Source organism: Ctenopharyngodon idella, chromosome 7, assembly GCF_019924925.1.
Source record: "Ctenopharyngodon idella isolate HZGC_01 chromosome 7, HZGC01, whole genome shotgun sequence".
In the NCBI taxonomy this organism is placed as follows: Eukaryota; Metazoa; Chordata; class Actinopteri; order Cypriniformes; family Xenocyprididae; genus Ctenopharyngodon; species Ctenopharyngodon idella.
Window position 1 is genome coordinate 12,593,497 of NC_067226.1, and position 23,642 is coordinate 12,617,138.

At 37.2% G+C, this 23,642-nt stretch overlaps 2 protein-coding genes across 2 annotated transcripts; both read right to left on the reverse strand.

Moving 5' to 3' along the window:
- Positions 1-141: 141 nt before the first annotated feature.
- Positions 142-9,102, reverse strand: snx1b (sorting nexin 1b). The gene is made up of 15 exons (XM_051901791.1): positions 8,761-9,102; positions 8,407-8,539; positions 6,242-6,384; positions 6,080-6,146; positions 5,202-5,245; positions 4,963-5,104; positions 4,695-4,773; positions 3,542-3,617; positions 3,341-3,454; positions 3,159-3,252; positions 2,870-3,075; positions 2,635-2,778; positions 2,391-2,471; positions 1,899-1,970; positions 142-1,827 (listed from the first exon to the last, which is right to left on the reverse strand). The coding sequence occupies exons 1-15, from the start codon at positions 8,890-8,892 to the stop codon at positions 1,777-1,779; spliced, it is 1,578 nt and encodes a 525-aa protein (XP_051757751.1). The 5' UTR covers positions 8,893-9,102; the 3' UTR covers positions 142-1,776.
- A 267-nt stretch (positions 9,103-9,369) lies between these two features.
- On the reverse strand, positions 9,370-17,674 carry slc8b1 (solute carrier family 8 member B1). The gene is made up of 15 exons (XM_051901790.1): positions 17,250-17,674; positions 16,858-17,010; positions 16,603-16,655; positions 15,782-15,839; positions 15,163-15,268; positions 13,174-13,341; positions 12,878-12,991; positions 12,460-12,525; positions 11,984-12,117; positions 11,620-11,761; positions 11,213-11,334; positions 10,409-10,562; positions 10,180-10,260; positions 9,940-10,004; positions 9,370-9,759 (listed from the first exon to the last, which is right to left on the reverse strand). Exons 1-15 carry the CDS (start codon positions 17,400-17,402, stop codon positions 9,571-9,573), a joined length of 1,758 nt encoding a protein of 585 aa, XP_051757750.1. The 5' UTR covers positions 17,403-17,674; the 3' UTR covers positions 9,370-9,570.
- Between the last annotated feature and the right edge of the window lie 5,968 nt (positions 17,675-23,642).

Consider the following 23,642-nt stretch of genomic DNA (forward strand, 5'->3'; position numbering starts at 1 on the left):
TCTTTCACTGTCTCAGTGCACATCTATTCAGCTTGACTGGAAATGTTCTGTACCGGATCCATATAGAACAAATGCTGTATTGACTAGATGAAATTGTGATGCTTTGAGATGACGTGTACTTAAACGAAACAGATGACAACAGCTTTTTAACTCCCTTTTTATTTTCATCAAATAGACAAATAATGTTTGACAGGACAACTGTTTTAAATGCATGTCTTACATGTAATAGGTCATTAACATCTTGTTATTAGTCAAAATGGCAGCTTATGATACATGTGTGTAACAGCAGAGAGTACTTAGTGTCCGCAAAAGAGCTTTTTACAAAGTATATAACCCAAAATTGACAATTGGTGTAAATCTGGCTTTAAAACAAAAACAAAAAACGAATATACCTCTGCTTTGAATATGGGGGGTGTCCCCTCAATAGTTATGTTATGTAAATTCTTGGGGCCTCATTTACAAAAACGTGCATAGAATGATCCTAAATGTGAACACATTTCTAAAATGTTCCTATGAACGATTTATAAAAACGTCTGTATGCACAAAAATGTTCCTAAATGCTTCACTCTTGATAAATCGTAATTTATCATGAATTCAATCATAATGTAAACACGCAACTCCACCTACAAAATGCCCGCTAATATCCCTTCATAGTTATATATTAATATATAATTAATTTCAGTTACGTAATTATCACAAGCCAGTTAAAATGTTGCATATTTGCATATATAATAATATAAATGCATATTGTGAACAGCCTATTTATGTTCTTAATTGGTGCTCAATTTAATTGTTTGTATATGAGTGCAAAAAGTTTTATACACATTTTCTTCTTTTGGTGTATGCATAAGAACATTTTCTCTTTTTATAAATCTCTTTGGACGTAGGATGAAATCCATGGAATTTAGGATCAAATCTGATCATGTGTGTTTTATAAATGAGGCCCCTGGTTTCTGCAGGTAGTGTGATATCATGAATGCACCAGCAGTGCATAAATGTTAAAGATTAAAAGCATCCACAGTACAAATGTTTTTACAGTCTCCCTAAAATGAATTAAACCTTTTTTAATGTATGTTTGTAAGTTAATTTACAATTTTTAATAGAAATGTTTGTCCACCTATAAGTAGACCTTTATCTGGACCAGTCCAGATCAGTGCATTGTTTGAGAACATACAGTCAGTCAAAACTATTAACACAAATTATGGGACTTCATTCAAAAGACACCAACCATTTTCCCTTCTTGGTCTGTGACTCATTTTTTTTTTTTTTTCTTTCCATTTCATACTCTAACTTTGTGGTGCAACATCAGGCTGGGTTGAGTGACCCTGGGAACATCTCAAGCATTTTTCTGTACTATCTGGAATGAATTACAAACTCAATGTTCAGTCGCACCCCACATGACAGAGAAAATGAGACTCAACAATCTTAAAGGCGGTTTAATGTCTCTACTAGAACACTACACAAGCACCATTGAAAACCTTAAGGATAACACTAAACACATACATACGTGCACACAAATAAAATTCTTGCTGCACCCCACACAGCTTGTTCTATTTTAAAAGCCACTCTGACCTTTAACCTTTAAACTAAACATTCAATTGTCAACAGTGACACTGTTTGGGTTTACCATAACAATCTAGGGATTGATTTTTGATGGACAGCTATTAAGATGTACATGTTATTTGACACACAGAGAGCAAAGGAAATAGGAAGAGGGAAATGTTGATTGTCTGTTGTCAAGGTCAAAGTTTAGGAGCATGTGAGGTAAGGCTCTGATCAGGCGATGGCTTTGGCCTCAGGCAGGAAGGCCTCCCAACACTTCACCAGCTGGTTTAAGATAAATAATTCATGAAAGACTATTCAATGATACTGTATGTGAAACACACACATATACTTACCCGATGCTGTGTGTGAAGAAGGGACTCCAGGTATTTCACTACGTGCTGTTTGAAATCTCTGGCTTTCTCTTTCTGCAAAAGCAAAAGAAAATATGTTTCATATTTTTAAATAGACTGCAGCAATGATCTCTTCAACAGCAAAATGCAAGAAATACAGGTTTGGAATGACATGACGGTATATAAATGATGACTGAATTTTTCATTTTTGGGTGAACTATCCCTTTTAGCAAGACTCCCAAGTATTTCACACCCCTCTCTTCATTGCTCCGCCTCCAAAACCCACCCTCCAATCCTAACCATCCTGCTCCGAGTTGGTTTCGAACCCTGCTCTGCGGCATTCACATGTGCCATTTGAAATCTCTGGTGTCCTCTTTCTATTTTTCTTGGAAATATCTAACTATATGCTTGGTAAGGTGTAAATTACCAAAAACGCATCCAAATATTAAAAGCCTTTTTTGCACTTGTGATGTTTTGTTTTGCAACACGTCTTACCTCGAATCTGAGCACTTCTTTGCGCACAGTACAGGTGACTCTTTCTAAATCTCTCTCATACTGACTGACTTTAGACTCCCACTGCACAGAAACAAAGAAAACAGCTTAACATGAACAGCAAATTTGTGACCAATCATCCTGTAAATCAACAGGATTCAACAGAACACTCCTACAAGAAAGTTCCAGGTCTTCTGAACAGTACATGTAGAGTGTTGTACATGAATCATTTACTGTTAAGGATTACCTCATTTATGTCATCTTTAGCTTGCTGCAGTTTCTCGGGTTTGTTCGCCCAGAGCAGTTTGGCCTCAGCCTCTCGTTTCTTCTGCAGCGTGCTCTGAGCTTCCTGCAGCCGCTGCCACACTTTCATCCTCTGCTCAAAACAGCACTGAGGGCAGCAAAGAACACAGTAAACATTATGTTTCTTACGTAGTTGGTTCTAATTGCTGCTTTTGGGTTATGTGATTGTGCTCTCTAACCCTCACAGCCCCCAGCAGTCTGACGTAGTCGGCCAGAAGCTCAGCGAGGATGAAGAAATCACTGAAGGCCTGTTGCTGATGCAGCTGCTCCATCTTATCCTCCACCTCCGCCAGCTGTGACAGCGCCCGAGACAATGCAGAGTTCTCCTCCACACTGCCCAGCATGGCCACACTCTTACTAAACACTGCTGTGTTACTACACAACTCTACGAGAGGAGAAAGATATTGAGATGCTGTGTAACAGCATGAATCTGGAAGATTGGCTTCACAGTGTAGTTTTTACTCTCACCTTTCCTGTGGTTTACTAATGAGTCAACAGCAGCATGCAGCCTCCTTAACAGCTGCTCTTCATTCTCCACCTCCTGCAGCTTACTCTCAAACCACTGGCACATACAGAGACGTGTCAATCACTAGCTAAATACAATGTCCTGGGAGAATGCTTTAGAAACAAAGAAACTGAGTTCCTCTTACATTATCTGATTCATTCATTTTTATGGTCATCTTATTTACTGCATCCGACGCTCTGTTTATCATCTTTAGCAGGCCAGGTCCACTCAAAGTCTGAGTATTTACTGCCCTGGGCAACTAAACACACACACACAAAGTTTAGATATTAAATATGCCACTAAAATTACTGTACGATGTGTCTAGGAACATGATAACAGTGGTGACCTCATCTCTCTCTAAAAACTCTCGAACATCCGGGTCCTGCAACAGAGATGGATGGGCCACTACTCTCTGTAGATACCTACAGAAAATATAAACACACAATCACTAAATATAACCAGTTAAAAATTAAACAGGTGTGTAACATGTGAATACATTTTTTATATTAGAGGTCAATAAATTGGGTGTTCTGCTGTTGGAAGACAATGAACACACACATATTATATATATATATATATATATATATATATATAAAATATGTGTGTGTATGTGTATATATATATATATATATATATATATATATATATATGTGTGTGTGTGTGTGTGTGTGTTTGTTTTCTGTGGCCGGTGTTTAGATATCTTGCCATTAACAATCTTTCCTAATTTTTTTTCCTCAATTTAATGAATACTTGGCTACCAGACATTTTTGACAAAGGATCAATGATGATAAATTGCATCTCATATTTGCTAAAACAACAAAGTTGACTTTGACTTTAAAGTGTAAAAGTCACATAGTTTTCAATGCTTTCTCTTTTTCTGGTCATTATAGGACATTTTTTTTTTTTTTTTGGTTGTACAAAAAAGGACTTTAGAATGTCACATCACACTAAGAAAAGACTAAGAGGTTTTCTAAATATACCTAAACAGATTGTATCCAGTCATGGGGCGGGGCTTGTCCCTACTGTGACATCACAGTAGGGGGAAATCTGGAACAGTGTATTTTCAGACACTGCTTCTGATTTATTGGGATTATTAAAAAAAATGGGGTGGGGGGAGGGGATTTTTTACCATTATAGGCTGGTTGTTTACACACACACTGTGGACACACATCCATGTTCAAACACCACGTAGAAGTGAATTTTAAGTGTCCCCTTTAAGTGTTCTTTATGTTAAGTGTTTTCAAATGTCCCATTGTTTTTGGTGATTGAAATACTGCGGTTTGTTCACATATCTTCTCATTCTTCTTTTGAGAGGTGTATCTAAATATGTATCTAAGTATCTAAATATTCTTGGCTTGAAACAGATGGAAAACTGACAGGCCTGTGCTGCAGTTCTATTGATGTTTTACCCTCCAGGTCTCTGCACCAGTCACATGACTGAAAACTTTAAATTGGTTGACCTCTTTTTTATGTGTATGTGTAATTAGGCATGTGTTCACCTCTCCAGTGCTGCTCGTCTCTTTTCCACGAACTCCGCTGAGGACGAATCCTCCTTCCCTACCTTTACTTTAGTCATCCCTGTGACACAACAACAAACCACACACTCAGTCAGCAAATCACACCGGACTGCTCCAAGTAAAATGATGCAAGTGAGAGACAACAGAGTGAATGTTCTCAAGAATCCGGGCCTTTGCAGAGTGTCTAGTTGGGTTCATTAGAATAACTCCACTAGACAAAGAGCCAGAGTGAGCATGAGAGCTTCTTTACCCACTACGCTCTTCTGAGGTGGAGGTGGGATGATGCAGCCCAGCAAGGAGTGTTTGGCCAACATCTTCTCATAAAGTCCCAGGAAATCACTAAAACGTCGACGCACTGTGAACGTCTTATTATGAAACATGGGCAGTGTTGTCTGGAGAAAGACAGAGAAGCGTGGAGAAAGGGCATATTTCTGATATATAAAGCTTGAGCAATCCAAAAAGTAGTAATAAGGAAGAGTTTTTATGTACCTGAGTCGAAACTTTGTACGACATATAGGCATTCATGCCATCTCCTGCAACACAATAACAGAGAAAAACACAGTCACTATGGCGCTCAAATGAACATCCAGAACAAGAGGCTCAATCTAGACCAGTGATTCGCAATCTTTTCACTCCCCATTGTCCAAGTAAATATTTGAAGGCCCACACATGTAGGCTAAGATATTTGCTCTGGTAATACAGCTGTAATAATGACAATCCTGCTTGTTTTCTATGAGTGTCAATAGATTAATTATTATTTACAATTAATGTTTTGATTCCAGAAGTTAAGAACTTTATGTTCTATAATAATAATGACAACATGGAAAATATGAGAAATATAATCTGAAATCATATTTCTTGTACTTCTTAATGTCTATCAGATTTAGCATTTTAATTAAGTTAAAATATTTTAATACAATCTATTTTAAATAATTCTGAAATGTAATAATAATACTTTTTATTCAAGAAAAAAAATTCCTATGGAAGTTTGCTGAGGCCCCCTACTGGGCAACTGGTTGAGAACCATTGATCTAGACATACTAGATGATGCAAGTATATCCACTATATTTTTAATGTAGCAGTAGGCACTAGGCTACCATTTGTAACTTGAATGTGTAAGGCTTCCGGTGTCAGCTGTTTTATTATTATTATTATTATTATTATAATTATATAACTGTGATATTTTAGCTGTACAAAAATAGTCCATTATGCTGCTTGATGTTACATTCTTCTACTTTTTATCATATAATTTTAATTTATCATAAGTTGTTCTAGTTTTTTACCTATAGCGGCTGATGAATCGGAATTCTTGCACATTCACAGGAAATAGCTTACTTCTGCATTGAAAAATAAGGTGGATAACATACCAATTTTCTCAGGGTTTGTGACTGCAATGTTCAGCTCAAACTGGTCTCCACTCTCTTCCTCCTCCAACTGTTAAAGTCCATCAACATTCAGTTAGAATTAAGAATCTATATAAATAATACATTAATGCAACTAAAGGCACATGAATGGTCTTGTTTCAGTACCTCCTCCATGGTCTTGGCGACAATGCTGGGTTTGAGTATGGAATTAGGGACATGTGTGGTGTTGCAAGCCGATGCGGTCGGACCAATAATCTCTCTCCTGCCTTGACTAGTGGTGTTGGTGAGTGTCAGCTCGACAGTGGCCTCTGGAGTTTGAACAGACAAAACAGATAAAGTCACAGTGGTCAAATGTATTTGAGTAATAGTACTTCACTATATTTTAGTATAGTAGTATTTTGGGGAATCTGTATTTAGGGCCCGAGCACTGATGTTGTGAGGAGCCTATTGTAATTGCTCAGTCAATTCTTCTTCTTCTCCGAAATGAATCACATTTTTGAGGGCCTAAACATGCTCGAAAACTCATGAAACTTTGCACACATGTCAGAAGTGGTGAAAATTTACATCTGATATGGGTTTCAGAATTAGGTGTGGCAAAATGGCTCGATAGCGCCACCTATAAAATTTCAATGAAGCGTCCTTCGCGCTACGTTACATGTACAAGTATGAAATTCGGTAGACACATGTAACAGCCCAATACCAACAAAAAAGTCCCTGGGTGCAAAATCTGAAAACCCAACAGGAAGTGAGATATTTTGAATTTTCTCTGCAAAGTTTGTGCTGTTTTTGCCATTTCCAGACGTTGTACTTTTAACAAACTCCTCCTAGAGCTTTAATCAGATCAACATCACATTTGGTCAGTCTAATCTAAAGGCCTTTGTGACGTTAAATTGCAAAGATCTTGAGTTTTCGCTGAAGGGCGTGTCCGTGGCGGCCTGACAAAGTTCAATGTTTCGCCATGAAACAGGAAGTTCTTATAACTTGGGCATACAATGTCCAATCTGCCCCAAACTTCACATGTTTTATTAGAGTCCTGGCCTGAACACATCTACATGCAAATATTTAGTTACAGTCATAGCACCACCTGCTGGCAATAGTAAAAGACATGTTTTACACTGTGATTAACTCCTCATAGTCATTTAACCAGATCAACAACATATTTGGTCAGTCTAATCTTAAGGCCTTAGCGATGTTAATTTGCAAAGATCTTGAGTTTTCGCTGACGGGCGTGTCCGTGGCAGCCTGACAAAGTCTGATGTTTCGCCATGAAAGAGGAAGCTGTTGTAACTCAGGCACAATCTGTCCAATCTGCTCCAACTTCATGTTTGATAAGAGTCCTGGCTTGAACACATCTATATGGCAATATACAGTCAAAGCGCCACCTGTTGGCAGCAGGAAGTGTGGCACTTTGAAATGACTTTGCCATATTCCTCCTCTATTTATCCGCTTAAATGAATATCACCTGGGTGTGAGGGCCCTTTCATCGCTGCTTGCAGCTTTAATTTACTTTGAGTTCTGTTAAAACTAAGCGCCGTACTTTTAATCAATTACATTTACAAGGAAAAAATTATACTTTTTACTCTATTACAATTTCGTGTAGACTTAAAATTTCAAATTACATATTTGTCATTGTGACTTAAATCGTTCCTGAGTAATTTAAAAATATTTATCCTAATGTGATCATGCACACATATAAATTAACCCATTCAGACATACTTTGAGCTCTTGTTCTATTATAATCACTAAAAATCACAATATTCAAATGTCTGTAAAATCATCTGATAATTTTAGCTGTAAATACTCAGATAACAGGTTTCAGGATATTGGTTTCTGCTGTGTCCTAGTTTCTTGCATAGTTAGAACAATAAGAAAAGTAATTTTTTAGTTTCTTTTACAAAGTTTTTTCAATTAAAAATACTAAAATGTGAAACTCGCTACTGTCTCTTGTTTTCAAAAGTCAATTAAAAAAAAGCGTTTAAGTTTTAGTTTTAAATCTTGCGTGCAATGATACTTTTGTATTTTCTCCTAGCTATTTTACGTACTTACATACTTAATACTTTTAATTGAGTAATGTTTTGTTTGTTTGTTTTGACATAATAACTGTACTTTAACTGAAGTACAATTTCTCAGTACTTTTTGCACCTCAGATAAAGCTTTTGTGCATGATCTGTGTTTCACTCTGTCATGCTATTTTAAAGACAAAGATAGAATTCATTATGTTTTTCAACATGCAGTTCATTTGCCATCTGGCCTGCATGTGAAATCAAGTGTCATTAAGTATTTATTGCTCATTTTGAGTAATGGTGCAGCAATGGAGTGGTGAGAGATACCAGTGAACAGATCCAGCTCTTCATCAGAGTGAAGGCCATTAGTGGCGTGATGGACATCGGTCCTGATGTAAGAGCCCTCCTCACTGAAGATATCGCCCTCATCAGGAGGTGATGTCGGTGTGATCGGTTTACTCTGCCAAAAGAGATGAACACAATGCCAACACAACAGCTGATAACCATGTCATAATTGCAGTTCGTGCAGCTGCTGAGCTGCATGATTAGACAAACCGCTGCAGACACTGACTAAGCTATCAGCTAGCTCCTGTCAAATGACATTTAAATAATCCCCCACATATCAATTCATCAGATAACGTTAATGAAAAATGGTTATTCATTCTGAAACAGGTGTCTCACTCTCGCGCCGGTGAATATGTCCTCGCCTTCATCATCATACTCGTCGCTGTCCAGCGCACGACTGTCTAATTCAGCCTCCTGATCTTCATTATCAGGGAAAGGAGGAGGATTCCGCCCGCAACTGCTTGACATCGCTTGTGCCGACCAAATAAAATATATGTAGCAAACAATAAACGTAACGGGGCAAGTCTTAAGGTCGGCCTAATTTCTTCCTGGCTGTATGTTACAGGTTAACAGGGATTGAATTTCACTGCTAGGTAACCTCAGCCTACTTAAAAACATCCACGGACGGCTCTGCGCTCTCAGGCTCAGAAAGAGCGCTGGAGCGACGCTGCCACCTCATGGTCTGGAGCGAATACTACAGCTACTTCAACAACTAGGCTACACCCACAAGCATACCCGCACAATGATACAATATGCATTCAGGAGACGTCACGTTGACATGACATTCAAGGAATATATTTTATGAGCACAGCTACATAAATACATTTTTACTCAATTCGTTCAACGGTTCTTGCCTCATTATGACTCGGACCGATTTTATGAACCAGTTCAGTTAACCATTCGACTCAAAACGGTCATCAATAAAGAAAAACAGACAACCCCACATCATATTTCCAAGTGTTCTGTTTAATAAAATAAATAATCATTTTAATCTCATGTTTCAAGATTATAGTTGATTGAAAACAGTTTAACTGTACAGTAATTACTGGCTCATGATCTTCAAACGTACATTTACAAAAATAGTTATATTTCTTATACATTTCTATAAGAGTCTAAAGATCCGTCCGGTTATTGTTTCTGCTGATGTCAGAATTGGATAATTCTAAACTCAGTGAGGAGGGCGACGATGAGGAAGACAATGTAGAAGATCAGTAGAAAAAAGCCATAGACTCGGTTCAGGTGGAAACACTGAAGAGGAACCGCTATGAAGGAGAAGACCAGAGACAGACCCAGCGCTCCTGAGAGAACCCAGCACAGCACCCCCTCTGGTTCCAGCTGACCATACAACAGAACACAGCACAGATCAGACTCCATCACTCATCTAAACTGTAATATTCAGCTGACTAAAAGCTTGCAACATATTCTCAGATGATTGTACAGTATATAGCATCCAGTTACATGTATATGATCTTTTCTAGGAAAGCTGAAACATTGTGTATAGAGAATGAGACATACTGTCACAATGTTATTATTCTGAAACATTTGCAGCAGGCATCCCAGACCCACACCAAACAGCATATCTTTATGTGGTGTTAAAGGCATACAAAGAGCTTTCTGTGGTGATGTTTTAGGCTAAAATATATCAGGATATTTAAAATACTGTCAACAATAGTATGATTAAAGCTATTGATATAGTTTCTAAAGCACATACACAAAAAGAATAACATATATGGTCTTTTAAAAGTTTAAGGATACTAAAGATAATGCCCCCAAAACAGGCTGAGATGGCCATCCGTGGGTATCCCCGACGGGCTATAGTAATGTCTGCAAAGCAATCTGTGAAAACAATGCAAACAAAATAAATAAAGCATACAATCTAGTAGTTGCAAATCTCTTTTGCTTTCACTTCAGGTCCTAGAACTGGCTATAAGCAAAAATAATAAAATAATGTGTGTATTTTTTATGTTGTTGAGTGGGTGTATACCTCCAATGCTGTTGCCCCAGGCTAACAAGGTGAGTCCCAGTACAGTGTTGCTGAGCCTGAGAACAACCCCCAGCAGGTGCAGCACACTGACAATCTCAGACGCCACAGTGCTGATCCACAGCGCACTGACCACAAAACCTAGCAGTGAATAAAGCTACACACACAGCAATAGAACAAATATGAATAAAGAATACATTGCAGTTCAAAAGTTTGGGGTCAGTAAGTTCTTTTTTTTCTTCTTTTGGTTCATTAAACCAACTGATCAAAATTAACAGCAAGATGTCTATTTTAAAAAAAATGATATACTTCAAATAAAAACTTTCTATATAACAAACTCATAAAATAAAAATTATGCAGCATAACTGTTTTCAACATTAATAAAAAGTTTCTTGAGCAGCAAATCAGCATATAAGAATGATTTCTGAAGGATCATGTGATACTGAAGACTAACGTAATGATGCTGAAAATTCAGCTTTGCCATCACAGGAAATTGCATTTTAAATTACAATTGTTATTATTAAATTATCATTATTATTAAATTACATTTTAAAATATATTAAAACAGAAAAGTTTGTTTAAATTAATAATATTTCACAATATTAGCTTTTACTGTATTTTTGATCAAATAAATGCATCCTAATTGTGAATTGTTTTTAAAAACTTAAAATAATAATAATAATTGACCCCAAACTTTTTATCAGTAGTGTATATTACTGCAAATATTATGCATATGAGCTATGAAGCTTTATATTGGCAGCCTATTTCAACCAAAATAAAAAAGCAGACAGAACTGAAGATTCATACAAAGTGGTATCTCGGAGGATGACTATTTGTGGTAGTGAAGAAGACAATGGCCGAGAGGAAGACTCCAATGCAGACTGTAAGTAACCAAATTGGAAATTCTCCTTCAATGAGGTATAAGCCATCTTGAATGAATAAGAAAGAATGTCTGTTTTAATCACATGCACTTCACAGAACATGAATATCTGCATCAACAGCATTTATCTTTTCACAAACAAGAGGAATTTCAGTTCCTCTGACAGTTCTAATGACTGCAGAACATGTAATGCTGATGTGTAATGCTAATGCTGTTGACCTAACAGTACCTTACATGTGCACATAACATGAGATTGCTGTTAAACAGTTACGGTCTTATGATTTAAAAAACAACAACAACTACAACAAAAAACAAAAAAAATAAGTCGACTCACACTTTCCAGACTGGAATGTGAGGACACACACCAGAGGCCCAGTGATTATGTGCAGACAGTTAAGGGGGCGTTTCCAGTTGTGATCCTCCTTATCTGTGTCCACCACAGGAACTGTCAACAATAAAAGCACTTCTACAGGCACCTAACACAGTCAGACAGACAGGAAAAAAGGACCTTCACCATAAAGTCAGCATGAAAAGGAAGTTGCTTTTCTTCCCTATTGTGACGCATCCGAGTGAAACGGCTTTTCGAACAAGAAAAAATGTAAGGCGGGACTTGTCCATTTTGTCCATCGGAAATTAATTGGACGGTTGTGGTTGGCTATTGCTGTGATCTCATGTGAGTGACATTGTCATATTTTCACCTTGATCACTTTGAGGACTTTGGCACTCCAGTGCCGTCTCCTCCAGGTCCGACTGTCCACCGGATTAATAGCATTAAGGAAGATCTGAGCAGTAGATTGATTGTAAGGCAGCAAAGGCTCATATTCTTCTCCATCTGAAACATACATGCAAGAATTTCACACACACACACACACACACACACACACACACACACACACACAAACCAAGAGTCTAAATTATGAATGAAACTGGATGAATCGTGGCATTTCAAAGCCAATCAAGCACACAAACTTAAAATGTAATGCCTGAGCAAAGAGCAACACTTTCACACTATACAGAACTTCCTCAAATATGTTAAATGGTCATTTAGAGAATTTGGGTTTTTTTCTGTTACCTAAGCAGATGGCAACACATACTTGCAAAACTCCCATGTTTATGAAAGTCTGTAGAGTTCAAATCAACCACACACATACATAACCCACTGAAAGTGACCCACCGTGTGCTTGTATGCTGCCTTGTATGCTGCCAGTTTCTCTATATGAATCAGATGGGAGAATCTCTCCTACAAGTCAAGAACAGCACTCATTAATCACTGCCCAGTGATCGCAATAACGCTTTGAGTATGCATTGTTGTGAGCAGTATATCTGAATGTGTGAATAGTGCAAAATAAAATGTATATTCAAAATTTCAAACAGCTTAGTAGCTCATATTTTGCTAGGGATGGGAACAATTAAGTACTCGAATAAGCAAAGCTCAATCATAAAAAAAACAATAGTTATGTGACTGTTTTTAACTTAAAAGAGAAAATTATCACTCCTCATTCAGAAATTGTGATGAGATTTTAAGATGGTAAAAAGTGTGTGATGTGTGTTTTGGGAATAACAGTGCTGACAGTTCACTGCAGTCTCCTCACCCTGTTCTCTGCCTGAGCTCTGAGCCGATCCATTTAGCTGATGCTTCTGACGATTGTAAACATATGCACTCACAATCACAGTCAAAACATATACAACATACAGCCCCAGATAACCTGTGGAGAAGAGGAAAAAATGGAGCAGGAGAGAGAAATATGTTAGACAAGTCATCTATTTCTTAAAAACAAATTGAAATATTAATCTTTGAACTGGTGTTCCCCCATATATATCTAAATGAATATGAAACATTCAGAATGAATGTGTAAATTTTTTGGTAAAGGATTAACGGTTATCAGACCCAGGGCTTCTCCCAAGGAAATATGGCCTTTGTATAGGATCATGAAGGTCCAAAACACAGCCACCATGTAGAAAATGACATCACGAAGGAATGGACGGGATGCCACAGTGAAGGGTTTAACCAGAGCAATGCTTCCAGCTACCACTGTTGTAACAAAGATTCCCGCCCCTAGGGGGAAAAAAAAAAATCACATTAGAAAAATACAGTATGTCACAATAAAGTAGGAAAAAATCCCAATATACCACAATATCCCAATATATATATATATATATATACAAACCCGATTCCAAAAAAGTTGGGACACTGTAAAAATTGTGAATAAAAAAGGAATGCAATAATTTACAAATCTCATAAACTTATATTTTATTCTCAATAGAATATAGATAGCATATCAAATGTTGAAAGTGAGACATTTTGAAATGTCATGCCAAATATTGGCTCATTTTGGATTTCATGAGAGCTACACATTCCAAAAAAGTTGGGACAGGTAGCAATAAGAGGCCGGAAAAGTTAAATGTACATAAGGAACAGCTGGAGGACCAATTTGCAACTTATTAGGTCAATTGGCAACATGATTGGGTATAAAAAGAGCCTCTCAGAGTGGCAGTGTCTCTCAGAAGTCAAGATGGGCAGAGGATCACCAATTCCCCCAATGCTGCGGTGAAAAATAGTGGAGCAATATCAGAAAGGAGTTTCTCAGAGAAAAATTGCAAAGAGTTTGAAGTTATCATCATCTACAGTGCATAATATCATCCAAAGATTCAGAGAATCTGGAACAATCTCTGTGCGTAAGGGTCAAGGCCAGAAAACCATACTGGATGCCCGTGATCTTCGGGCCCTTAGACGGCACTGCATCACATACAGGAATGCTACTGTAATGGAAATTACAACATGGGCTCAGGAATACTTCCAGAAAACATTGTCGGTGAACACAATCCACCGTGCCATTCGCCGTTGCCGGCTAAAACTCTATAGGTCAAAAAAGAAGCCATATCTAAACATGATTCAGAAGCGCAGGCGTTTTCTCTGGGCCAAGGCTCATTTAAAATGGACTGTGGCAAAGTGGAAAACTGTTCTGTGGTCAGACGAATCAAAATTTATCCGGGTACTGAAATGGCCAGCCTGCAGTCCAGATCTTTCACCCATAGAAAACATTTGGCGCATCATAAAGAGGAAGATGCGACAAAGAAGACCTAAGACAGCTGAGCAACTAGAAGCCTGTATTAGACAAGAATGGGACAACATTCCTATTCCTAAACTTGAGCAACTTGTCTCCTCAGTCCCCAGACATTTGCAGACTGTTATAAAAAGAAAAGGGGATGCCACACAGTGGTAAACATGGCCTTGTCCCAACTTTTTTGAGATGTGTTGATGCCATGAAATTTAAAATCAACTTATTTTTCCCTTAAAATGATACATTTTCTCAGTTTAAACATTTGATATGTCATCTATGTTGTATTCTGAATAAAATATTGAAATTTGAAACTTCCACATCATTGCATTCCTTTTTTATTCACAATTTGTACAGTGTCCCAACTTTTTTGGAATCGGGTTTATATATATGGATATTGTGGTGTATATATATATATATATAAAAAACATTACTACAGTGCACTACTTGTTTGTTTTTTTTTGTTTTTTTTATGAATGACGAATCCGTTCACAAGACTTATAAGTGAAGTGTGTAATTTCTGCAGCACCAATAGAACTATACTTGTGAGGGCTACATGTCCGCACTCATATAGTGAAAGTATAGTGACATTTTACTGGTCCTCACTAGTTAAAAAGTCTTATAAATTGGCCAAAACATGTTTTTATTTAAATCTATTGGTTTACACATGTTTCTGTGAGGGTTGTCTTTATAAATATGATATCATAAACATGATATAAAATCAATGGTCCATGCATTGTCCTCACTAATATAGTGAAACAAACATGTTTATGTGATAAAGAATGTTTGGTGCATGTTTAACAGCGCTGATTTCTCACCAAACAGTGCTCCAACGGCAAGACCAGCAGTTTGAGGGTGAGAGAAAGCAGCCATGGCACTGAAGACATCTGGAGCCCCATTTCCAAGTGCCAGGAATGTTACTCCCTGTTCCATTAGGTCAAGGAAAATGATGAAAACAAAAAACATGCCAGCACCAACACACAACCCCACAGCACCATTTGGGCCCTTTCTAGCAACCAAAACGCAAACGGATCACTTAGGATTCCAATTAGTCACACACACCACTACACACCCCTCTCAGTCATGCACACACTATAAAGACACCAACAGCACTACAGACTCTTCTCGATCAAGCACAAACTTCCAGAACAAACAGGATTAGACTCTAAACAAACACTACCTAGAATCACACAGCCTTGGCTAACACTGTCAGCATAAGACCTACAAACAGACTAACTGTTTAATGTCTAGTTGTTTAGCATGTTGTGATGTCTTTACCCCAGGACTCTGGAGTTTATTACTGGTTGATAAGGACACAGCAGAAGTCCACAGGAGGAGTAATTAACTTCCTCAACCTCTGCAAAATAAGGACAAATTACAAGGATCAGCTGATCTGGGAATTACTGTTCTGCCACGTTTCAAATATTTAAAGGATACGGCCACATTATGAGTCAGTCTTAGTGAGGAGGAAATGGCGGAAAGATTTGGGCAGAAACTGAAAAACAAAACAAAACAATATAATATATTCAAAATACACATTATAAACCATATACATTTAAATTCAAATTTCTGAAATTTATAGATTAAATTCATTCTAAATAAATTTTGCAACCAAATGATGAATTACAAAAACAGAAAGAAAAAAAACCAGAACTTTCTGAAAATAAAGTTAACTCAAAACTCTCCAAATAAATGAAAGCTGTTGTCTCTGTCACATGAGTAAACAGGGAAGTAAAACAATTCATGGCCAAAGACTCTACTGACATTGCTATGAGATCAAATAAATAGACATGTTTCCAAAGCATTGCAATTATTATATTTAAGTTTTAATCTATTACTAATTTTAATTGATTGACAGCCCTAATGATCAAATGATCAAAATGCACAAAACAAAATGGAATACAATTCCTACAAACATGCCAAAACATATTCACTCTAAAAGTAAAGATTACACACACACACACACACACACACACACACACACACAGCACTTAAATTATACTTAATTCAGTCAGGCTCAATTATTACAATTCAATGATTAAGTACCAAGCTGTGAAGCAAGTTGGTAATATGTGGAATATAAAATATGCCTCAGTGTTTATTTTGTCCACACAAGTCAATGGTAACATTCTTCAAAATACCTTCGTTGAACAGAAAAAAAAGAAAGTCCCTTTAAGACAAGGGCAGCAGTGATCACCAAACAGCATGTGCAGGCTGATTAACAACCCTTAAAGTATTTATTCAAACACAAAACTCACAAGTCTGATGCAATCAGCCCAAGAATGAGGAACAAAACAAACAGCCAGATTACCTGATGGGAAGAAAAGAGAGAAGTACGAACAACAAATATAACATCAAATTACAATCTAGACTGATGTATTATCATTTGTTTTAGTTGGATATGTAAACAAATGTGTCCTGCTCCACAAATAAACACAATATTCGATTCTCTGGTGTGTGAACAGTTTCAAAGTAAACTCTAAGTGTGGTGACTGAGCTCATTGTGTCCTTACATAGAGTGTGATGACTAGGGGCAACAGATTAGGTGGGAACAGGCAGAAGGTGACCCAAGGGTATTTGATGAACCCTTCATCTGAAGTACAGTCCGGGGTATTCTTCACAAACTCACATCTCTGACTGGCAGACAGGTTCATCACCATATCACACTGCAACACAGATAAAAAAATGTAGCTGTTCAGGATTCATTGCCAAAAGGTAGAAAGCGCGACATAAATCTATCATACATAACGCAGAGTTCAATCATGGTAAATGGAGAGTGATATGTATTTGTAACACTATTTACACTGTTATTTAGGATGTTACTGAGTGCACATCCGAATACTGAATGAAAGCGGTGTAGTGGTATTATTTAGCAGTAATTTCAGAGAGGTTTTGTCCAGCTCACCTCGTCTCCATTGCGGTTCAGTGTAACGTCTGCTGGTCTGGCTGAACTCCAGACATTCCCAACAGGAACGAGGTGTTGTGTATTGGACTGACAGCTGACACGATCCCATTGCAGAGCAACGGTGCAAAACAAAACTAAAAGCATAGAACGCATTTGTACGCAGATACTCCTTCAACATTGCTTTTTAATATTCAGCACAAACAGTTGAATTGTTTAATCGACAGCAGCTTTCGTGGTTCTTTCTCGTTTATTTCCTTCAGTGCGATATACTCCATGTATGTAGACGCTGTGAAACACAATCTGTGGTTTTGTCTCACCTAAAATAACGCAGGACTACACATTTATACTGTCACAAGTGAAATTTGAGGATGTGTGTCAGGTTATTCCAGTACTTCCTATACAAACAGCGTGACGACGAGCTTTCTTATCCGCCCTCCCTCTGTCCTATGGTTAAAGAGACATTTCACAATTTTTCAACTTCGTTCGCTTGAACTTTTGGGTGACCTAACCCTTTATATGTCGCTTTCTCTCACTGAGGACTTTTCGCTTACAAGTTTATGTTACGTGACCAAAACTGTTTGATCGCATTTTAACCCTTACTAGTGTGTCATTTTTTAATTCAGTTTTTTTCTCCTTGAAAGTGTTTTGCAAGATGAAACTGGTTATAAAAAAATCATTGTAAAACCGCGACGTTGAACTTCAAAAGTTGCAAGTAGCATGTACAAGTATATGGTTTGCTTGCCTTAGCTGGTTTAAGCTTGTCTCCCAGCCTGACCAGTGGAAAAGTTCCCATAAGCCCTCTAAGGCCAGCCAACAGACCAGACAAGACTGTGACAAGCAAAATTGTATGCTTTGTCATAAAAAGCCTGGCCAACAAGTCATGAAGCTGAAATGTGAATACATTCATGTGAGAGAAACCTACTGACCCTCTGTAATGTTTGATCAGGCGCGGATTAACGCACAGGCTTACCTAGGCTGCAGCCTAGGGGCTCCACGTGTGCAGGGGCCCCGGATTGGCCAGGCTATTTTTTTTTTTTTTTTTTTTAATTTACAGCGCGAACAAAAAAAGACCCTCATTGGCCCATAAGAAACATTAAAAAATCAGGTGATTGGATAGATGTGACATTTGGGTCACATCTGTCCAATCAGCTGCTGATCAAATCATGTCAATCATTTTCATTACGTCACTGCTATTGCTAGGCGGCATAGCAGCAAAATGTCCGAAAGAAATTACGATAGTGAAGCACAAAAAATCGGAAAATACAAAGGTTAAAACAACAACGTGAACAAGATATACTGAAAAAATACCTAAATTGACATAATACTTCAAGGCATTGGATACATCAAGACGTGGCGAAGTCACGCAGTTCGTGAGGGAGAGATCGTTAATGCAGGAAATACAAACATTCGCCTATCATTCATCGACCTCAAATACGGCTTATCACTTGAAACATGTAAGCAGTAGCAACTTTACAAGTCCGCTAATGTTAGCCTGGTAGTCCTAGATAAATGTGCACTATTATTTGGTGCATATCCGTTTGTGTGTAGAGCGCTCGCTGCATGACATGGAGGCGCAGGTGCGATAACTAAATACTCCGTCATTTTGGTCATACAGATAAGAGTAATACAAACTGTAAAGGGTCTACTTTTATTTCTGTAAACAATAACAGAAAACGGTGTGCTTTTGTGAAATGAAATCAACCAGGATTGCGCGTTCTGTCATCTCTGTGAACTTGAGCACGTAACAAACATGAACCGTACTTCCCTCACAGACACGAGAAATATATCTGTAGAAAGCTTGAAACAATAAATTATTAAAATGTTTAGAAAGTCTGCTTGCTGTTTTTTCACTACACACTCATAATAAATACGTTTACTGGTGCGCTGTGGCAAGTTTTATGCTGATTAGCCTGTGTATCATAGGCGGAGCTGGGGAAGGCTTAGCCTTCCCCTGACAATGGGTCAAAAATTAACGGGGGCTTTGGCCAAAAATGCGTCTGCACATTTAAACTAAATCTAGTAATAAAGTGAAAATAAAAATTAAATGAAAAGTGTTGGTTGCGGCATTTAATATAGATCTTGCGCCCTATAACCAATCACACACGGTTCTGTTGAGCTTACAACTGCAATGGCCAATCAGAGGTGTTCAGATTAGTCGCTGAAACGCCGGAGTTTTGTTCAGTGCGCGAGCTGAACTCTGAATTCTAACTGAATTCTGCACTCTAGCGAATGCTCTCAGTCTCATCATTAACAGATTTGGTGATTGTGCTCTTGAGAGCGTCGAAACTAATAAACAGGTTTTCTATTTACAACGTATTTTTGAGCAATGTAGCCTATCACTAACTTACTTGATGATTTCTTGAACGCATGAGTTTTTGTCCAGTGCTGAGATCTGCACACTCAAATCCTCTCGTTATAATTTACCTTTTAACAAAAAAATATAGTTATTATGTAGGCCAAATAAGATATTCATTGTTCAGTCAGCTTAATCGATTAGTAAAACTTTGTGAGATCGCAATGAATTAAGATGAGTGACAGCTTAGTGGTTATAAAGGGAGCGCTTTTATGCTCTTTCTAGGCTTTATAGTATGGAAGCTCGTTTTCGCCACTTAATTAAAAAAAAAAAAAAAAACTAATTGCGACTTAATCTCAGAATTCTGACTTTTTTTCTCACTATTGCGAGTTATAAAGTCAGAATTGCTAGATATTAACTCGCAATATAACAATTCCGACTTTTTTTCTTGCAATTGCGAGTTTATATCTCAGAATTGTGACTTTATAACTCGCAATTGTGAGGAAAAAAAAAGTCAGAATTGCAAGATAAAAAGTCACAATGTTGAGATAAAAAGTCGCAATTACGGTTTTTAATTTTTTATTTAATGGTGGAAACGGGCTTCCATAATAGGCCTAATTCATTCCGAATTTGAAGATCACATTTTTTTTGCATTTATATTGGGATGTGTATAGGTTGCTGATAGGCGACACGTAACTATTTCATGACATAGACTCTATGTTTTCATGGAGGAATCGCATCTAGCCTTACCCTAGAGTTGGTTCACCCTCCAACTATGCTATGTTATATATTGGTTTATATGATTTATGATTTTCAATTTCACATTTTACCTATGCAATGTGGTGGTAATTGTCTTACTGTGGTGGTCCACCAGTTGAAGGGACATAGAAGAAAAACTGTAGTATTGGCTGTCTTGATGAGCGTGTGCCAGTTAACCTTGATATTTGCGTGTGGACCATGTATGGCATTAAATACATTTTTTCAAGAAAGCATAATGATTAAGGTGGGGGGGCCTCACACAAAGAGCAGCCTAGGGGCCCCTGACCACCTTAATCCGCCCCTGTGTTTGATGATGCAGATGTATATTCCTCCACTCCACTGACATTGACATTTAGAGTCCTATAATGCACTTATTTGGCCTTTATAAAAACCTTTCCTGTAAGCTAGAAGACCTCAGTATGTATATCTGAGAGCAGCCATCTGACATACTTTAAAGTAAGTAAAGTTTTTTATTAGGCTACGTCAAAATTAATTTATGATTTACTGGGCTGGACTCCTTTGTGTGAATAATATAGAAAAAATGTTGACCACTGGACTCACTGCTGCATTTTAGCTACACTCTGTCTCAAAATTTATTTAGGTTGGTATTTTGGGGGGGATGATAAATAACCCAAATTTTTGATCATTAAATGTGATGGGAATCAATCAACACCAAATGTTACTTTGTTGGAAAATTAATATATTACTTCCTAATATTGTTGTGTGCAGTTTTTACCCATATTTAGCATAAGTAAGTTGCAATATTGCTGCAGTGGGTCTTTGAAGGTTAGGTGAGCTGCAGAAAGAGTGTGTGCACACAATGTATGGATTATCTCATCTTCTTTTATTAGAATCTATTAGTATGTTTGGGGATCTGGTTGCTTGCATATGCGGTCATTGAAAATGAGAAGGGCCATGTCATCATTCTGATCGACCAGCAAACAAACCTGAGGCCAGTTGCATTATCACAGTCACTATGTTAAGAGTGTCTTGAGAACTAGACTGACCAACAGTTAGTCAAGGGGTAATCAGTCTTACTTTTCAGATTCAAACAGACCGATCTACATTTTTATGTTATTGACTTTAAAAGTTATGAACAGTCTTGAAGGGGGAAAAAATGAGATGACTAACTTGGTAAAACTAGTCTAAGCAGTTTATGCAACTAACCACTGTTTTCAAATACAGATTAAGGGTAGTTGAAAAATCATTAAACCATTATTTCTATTAAAGATTTATAATGAAGAAAATGTGAATGTTGAAAAGAGCTTTTTTTTATCACCATAAATATGAGGTACACATGTATTTTTTATGCTGTTTGCCAGGAACATGGTTTGGGAACATGGTTTTGATTATTTAGGATTTTATTAAATAACTGTTGTATTTTCATAACATGCTGGTATTGTATTTTTTGTTTGTTTGTTTTTTTGTAGGAATGAGCACAGCATAAATGATCATATGTACTGTAATCAGAATTTGATTTTTGCTTTGGTCATGATGCTACTTTACTTTCATTCTCTGAACGGCCAAAATGAGCTTGTCAAAAATGACCTACTGAGCAATTATCTATTTTTCACTATCCACTGAGTTTGTGTCTCTGCATACTGTATGTTTCTCTTATAGCTGGAGCTGAAAGAGTTAATGTGGAAGTGTTAATGGGTAAAATTAGTTGACATCATGTCTTAACTATTTCAGGATTGTTTCTGCCGGGGTTGGACTGGCAGCACCAATTGCGGTTTCAAAGTGGGATCATTCTTAGAGACACGGCTAGCATCATACACACCACGCTCACACTCATAAATATGTCCACACGCACACATGTACGCACATGTTGACGACAGCTTTGACACCCTCTTCTTCCCCCCCCTTGGAATTAGAAGCCTGTAGGGGCACAAAGTTTCTATCCCACGGAAACTGTCTACTAAATGAATGGTCAGGCCGGCTGGACGGATACAGTTTCTCCTGAGGATGACTAGTATATTTTTGGCACATGTCGTGAATTTTATGCAATTGCTGCACTGCAGTGGTGTCTAAAATATGTTGCTTATAGATGGAATTAGCAGAATAGTAACATGTGGACCTGCAAGTCAACAGAACACTATAAAAAATATATATTGAAGTATGTTTCACAAGAAAATATAATTTCAGTGTTTCTACTTAAGAATTACAAGTTTAATTCAATTTGTTACTTGCCACTTCTTTGTAAAATTTACTAGCAATGTCTGAGTGAAAATTTTTGAATAAATCCTACAACATTTTTTTCTTCAGTGTACAGTTAAGACAGAGCCATAGTATATACATTCTACAATACTAGAGATATAAACATTTCACTGCTCCAAACACTTGACTCTTGTGATAAACAATTGGCAATTAACTGTTTGGAATGTGGTTCCGGTGTAAAGATTATTTGTATATTTTTCTTAATGGAAGAACCATATTGCACAAAATTACCTGTCATTGATTCCTTAAATATTTGAATCTTGAATAACATTTGTATTTCAAATCATAATTTTAAGGCACAAAATACAGTCAGTTTTTTTATAACCAAAACTTTGTCATTGTGCTCTGAAAAAAGGTTTATATTATTTAATTAAGTGATGCTGAAAATGATGCTGACCCATTAGAACACACACTTACTCATGTTGATTATTTATAGCTGTGTGTTTTTGATTGCAAATGTGATCTCCTGTGGTGATTTATGCTTTTCAGAGTGCAGTAACTCATTTAGGATATGAGTAAAGTAAATATGCAATAAAATAAGAATAACAATCTTGAAAGCAAGGGTTATTTATATGTGTGAGGCTGGGAGGGGTAATATTGGCTTTCAACAGCTTGAAGTCTCATTGGCCTGCACTGGACGCTAATTCCATAAAGAGTTAAAGGGTTTTGCTGAGCCAACACAGAATGCTATCAAAACCCTCTTTCAGTACAGAGGCTGCCCGCAGTTCCTCGTCTGTCCTGTAACCCAGATTTTCCTAAAGGTGAGATGTTTCTGACCTGTTGTATAATTTTTGGATGTGATTTATGATGACTGTATACATATTTACAAAACAAGATATTTTGTCATATATATATATATATAAAGATTATATAGATGTGTTTTGTGAGAATTGAGTTACACTCTTAAAAATAAAGGTTCCAAAAGGAAATTTTGTTCCATTTTTGTTACTAGTGTGATACTGTAAATACTTTAATGATCTTAAAGAACCTCTTTCCAATATAAAGAACCTTTTGTGCAATGGAAAGGTTCCCTGGATGTTCAAGGTTCTTCATAGAACCATAGATGCCAATAAAGAATCTTTATTTTTAAACGTGTAGGATGGGATTTAAAGCAAAGGAATATG